At 59.0% G+C, this 4,376-nt stretch overlaps 1 protein-coding gene across 1 annotated transcript; it reads left to right on the top strand.

The window, feature by feature from the left end:
• Window positions 1-940: 940 nt before the first annotated feature.
• Window positions 941-3,788, top strand: DPM2 (dolichyl-phosphate mannosyltransferase subunit 2, regulatory). The gene is made up of 4 exons (XM_047070071.1): window positions 941-1,009; window positions 1,300-1,389; window positions 2,180-2,282; window positions 3,098-3,788. Exons 1-4 carry the CDS (start codon window positions 1,007-1,009, stop codon window positions 3,154-3,156), a joined length of 255 nt encoding a protein of 84 aa, XP_046926027.1. The 5' UTR covers window positions 941-1,006; the 3' UTR covers window positions 3,157-3,788.
• The last annotated feature ends 588 nt before the right edge of the window (window positions 3,789-4,376 follow it).

The raw sequence follows: 4,376 nt of genomic DNA, 5'->3' as shown, positions 1-4,376 counted from the left end.
TGACCACAGACCCCATCCCCAGGGAGCCCACAGGCCAGTTCAACAAGTACATGAGCGAACGAAAACTCAGTGACAAGCGTTAGCTCGGAGACACACAGGGGGGGCTGTGGAGCACAGGGGAGGGAACCCTGCCCGGCTGTCAAGGGGCTTCCCTAGGACGTGTGGCATCCCACTGAGACCTGATGGGTGAGGAGCAGGTAGCCAGCCCCTCGAGCTGTGGCAAGACAGTGTTCCAAACTGGGGAAGGACCTGCGTGGGGGCTCAGTCCAAGACCTGTCTGTGCTGCTGCCCGGGCTGCAGGGACACGCAGAGCCCAACAGGCAAATGGTGAGGAAACGGAGGATCACCCTGACCTCATCCCCGCAGTGAAGAGAAGACACCAGAAAGGGTCTCCTGGGAAGCCAGGCGACCGGAAGGGGGCACTCCCCTCACAGCCAGTGAGAATCCTCCTCATCGCTGGGGACGCGGGCTTACCCACCCTCCCTCCTCCTCCCACCCCAGGTGGGGGCAATGAACACCCTCTGCACCCCTGTCGACAATTAGGGCCTCGGGACTAGGAAATGGGTGCCGGTCTCGGCCTCACCACTGATTCGAGTTGTGATCTGCAAGTCTTCTGAGCCTCATTTTCCCCATCTGCAAAATGGGACTTCTGACCTCCCACGCCATGCCCGCTCTGGGTTTGGGGTCCTGGGATATTTAGAGATGGAGTTTTTCTTCTGGGGCGTGTTCGACAGGACGGATGGCATGAGTGCCAGCCAGTCTGGATCCTCCCACTCGTTTCCATTCACTAGAAAGCGTCTGGGAACAGCGTGTCCCATAATGCCCTCGGAAACTACACTTCCCGACATGCGAAGGGGGGGAGGGGCGGCACCCTCCTGTCTTGGGATACGTAGTCCCGGGCCCACTTAAAGACTACGACTCCCAGCGTGCCCCGCGGCCCAAGGCCAGAAAGGCCCGGACCCGAAGCGCGCTGTGGCTTTGGCTCCGGGGAGGGATCGCCGGGGAGATGGTGAGCACCGGACCGAGTGCGGGGGGCGGGAGGCGGCTGGGAGTGGGGTCTGGCGCGGAGCGGGGGCTTGGGCACTCGGAGCCGGGATGGCTCGCTCTCCCGCCGGCCCAGTGAAGGAGTGAAAATCCCGCGGCCCGGCATTCGCCCAGCCCGCAAAGTGATACTCGTCAGGCCTGTCTGCGGCTGTTGAGTGAATGGGAAGCTTAGCGTAAGCAGGCTGCGACGCCACCCCGCCAGTAGTGCACCTGAAGGGGGAGTTACTTCGTCAGCTGAGCCCTCCTTTCCTCCAGGCCACGGGGACAGACCAGGTGGTGGGACTCGGCCTCGTCGCCATTAGCCTGATCATCTTCACCTACTACACCGCCTGGGTGATTCTCTTGGTATGTGTGCTGCCCCCGCCCTTCGTCTTACCTTCCACCCCCGGATCTTGAAGCCGACCCCTAGCACCCATTTAAGCTGCTGTGTGCCGGGCACGGTGCTAGGCGCTTTACCTGCTTCGTCTCGTGAAATCTCCAGAACAGCGCCATGAGGACGATGCTAGAGGTGTCCCAGTGTATAGTTGAGGGAGCTAAGGCTCGGCGAGAACCGCTACCCTTAAGGCCCTTAACCACTACACTGTACGGCCCTGTTACTGATTTGCTTTTGCCTTTGATTGGAGTTCTAGTCCTTCCGGTTATCTTGCTCGCCCCTGGGCATGATGAATGCCAGCGGATTTAGTGAGGGCCTTTAGGTTTTTGTTTTTGTTTCTTTTTCTTGTTGGAAAATTGGCTGGTTACTGCTTAAGAAGCGCAGTGTGGTTGGAAGGCAAAATCTTGCAGAACTTTGGAGGGAAATGTTAGTAAAGAAAACCTGGAGCCCACTTGAGAACTCCTCACGTGCCTTTGCCCGGTGTTGGGCTGTGAGTGGCTTAGGGCAAGTCCCTCCTCTTCTGTTCATTGCCGGCACCAACTTAGGGCAGGCACCAGGCAAGTGCCCACGGAACAACTGTTCAGTAAGTGAATGAAGGAAACAAACCCGAACTCCCCAAATACCATCATCTTAAAGCAAAGCAGGTTCTATACCAATGCACCGACTGGGGTCAGCCCCGGAGATGGAGGGGGTGGTGGTATTTGGGCTTGAAGGCCTGGGCAAGACAAGGAATGCTCACCAGAGCTCTGCCCTCGATACCAGCCGTTCATTGACAGCCAACATGTCGTCCACAAGTACTTCCTGCCCCGAGCCTACGCTGTCGCCATCCCACTGGCCGCTGGCCTCCTGCTGCTCCTGTTTGTGGGTAAGTTATCACTCCCTCAACGCTGAGCAGGGCGTCTGCTGGGAGCTCCCACAACCCTCTCCCATCCCTGAACATGCTTCCCCATTTTGCCAGTTGCTGTCCACCTGCTTGAGGCTCCTTGCTGCGCCCCCCTCCCCCAGTTATCCCCTGGGATTTTCCTGTTCATCCTTCAAGACTGTCTAGTCAGTAGCCCCTCTGGCCTTCCCTATGCCTCAGGCTCATTGGTCTCAAATGGGATGGCCCCAGTGGGGTGTCTCCCTTTCCCACCCCCGCTCCCTCCACCACCACCATCATCACTCCGTGCACACCTCGATCGCCTCTTACCCCCTGGTCACCCACTGGCTCATGATTCCTGCCCCTCTCTGTCTCCCCCGGGGTTTAGTGTGTGTCTTCAACATCATTATTATGTCCTCAGCTCCTGGAACAGGCTGTGGCCCTGAGCTGGTGCTCAAGAAAGCAGTTTGCATGAGTCACCTGGATGACTGGATGGTGGGGTGGGAGGTGGATGTGGGTTAGGCAGGTGGGTGGGCGGACAGGTGGTTGATTGGGTGAGTAGACGGATCACTGGGTGGGTTTGTTCCCTGCAGAATCAAAAACACTAAACATGGCAAATTGCCCGGGGTAGGTGCTCTGGTGGTGTTTGTTGAACACATGTGGGTAGACGTGTGGCTTGCTGAAGGACCAGGGAGGTGATTCTGGCCTGGCGGGTGCTTGGCCCCGCGTGCGGGTCACTTCCACCATGCTGGGCCCTGCTCTGGCCTCCCAGCAGCCCCGAGACCAGATCTCACGCGGCCTTTCTGGTCTGTGTATTCCAGGAGTGTTCATCACCTACGTGATGCTGAAGAACCAGAAAGTGACCAAAAAGGCTCAGTGAAGGCCCAGTGGGGCTGAGGCTGCCGGCCCTTCCTCTGCCTCCCCTCCAAAGGTGGGGGCACATAGGACGCATCCAGGCACCGCGGCCCCCCCCTCAAGCCTGGCTGCCCTGAACACATCCCGGTGGGATGGAGCTGTTTAGGATTGACCACACAGGCCTGCTCCTCCCCTGCTCAACCTTCCGGAAGCCAGGAGGGAGGATTGCTTGGAAGCCTCCCTCTCACCCCTTTCTGGCTCAGGGCCTGAAAGATGCTGGTTGTCCCCACCTCACCTTCGGGCTCCCCGTCACCTGTTCCTCAGGGTCCCACCCTCTTGATTCACTGTCTCTCTTGTCACCTGCTGATGTTGGACTTGGCAGGTTCTGAGGCATCATGTGACCTTTCCCCACACGTCCTGCTCCTCATCAGAGGCAGCTTTCCCAGGTCTGACACAGCCCCAGGCCCCATAAGGACTTCTGGACCTGGAAAGCCTAAGGGGAGGACTGACAGGCCCTAGGGTTACCACCAGGCCTCGGGGCACATTAGGGTGGCCACAGGGGGCCCCCAGACCAACTGCTCCTCACAGAGGCCCAGTCCCCCAGCCCTAGCGCTAGCCTACTGGGGAGAGCTGAACAATAAACACTGATGATATGTCTGTCTCTGTGCTATCCCTGACCAGGGAAGCCGGGCTGCTCAGGAACTGGAGAGGGGCTGGTCTCGGGTCGGGAGACCCTGGTTTGTGCAATGAGGGTGCCTCAGGCGCCTCCCAGACTGTCCCTGTGCTGGACACAGGATCAAGTGGGGACTGAAACAGATGTGGATACAGACAGGTGCAGCCCACAGATGGGAGCTCGGTGGGGGCATGGCAATGTGCCAGATGCCAACCACATCAGCCTGTACTGAGCCTCCCCTGTGCCAGCCCAGCTAGCGCGCACTAGTATTTTAGGGACCCTCAGGCCAGTCCCCTAAAAGGCCAAGTCCATTGTCCGTCTCTTATACCCAGCAGCCCAACCTAGCATGGCTCTGGGCAGTGAGAGCTGGAGGAACCAGAGCAGGGCTGGCTGTGGTCAGGTTGACTGATCTGGCGCAGGCCCAGCCCTGTCTCCTGGTAATCAACCCCGCCCCCCGTGCAGCCAAGGCTCCCGTCCACAGTTCCTAGTTTAAGGCTCTGTCACACACCTTGGATGTTCACTCTAGTCAGCAGAGGCGGCTCCCTCATCTGAGAACAGAGGCCGACTGTGGG

The sequence above is a fragment of the Lynx rufus genome, unplaced genomic scaffold, assembly GCF_022079265.1.
Source record: "Lynx rufus isolate CCGP_SWC_20201006 ecotype Redwood Valley unplaced genomic scaffold, mLynRuf1.p SCAF_10, whole genome shotgun sequence".
NCBI lineage: Eukaryota > Metazoa > Chordata > Mammalia > Carnivora > Felidae > Lynx > Lynx rufus.
Note: the sequence above shows the minus strand (reverse complement) of the source record. Positions and strands in the feature narration are given on the sequence as shown.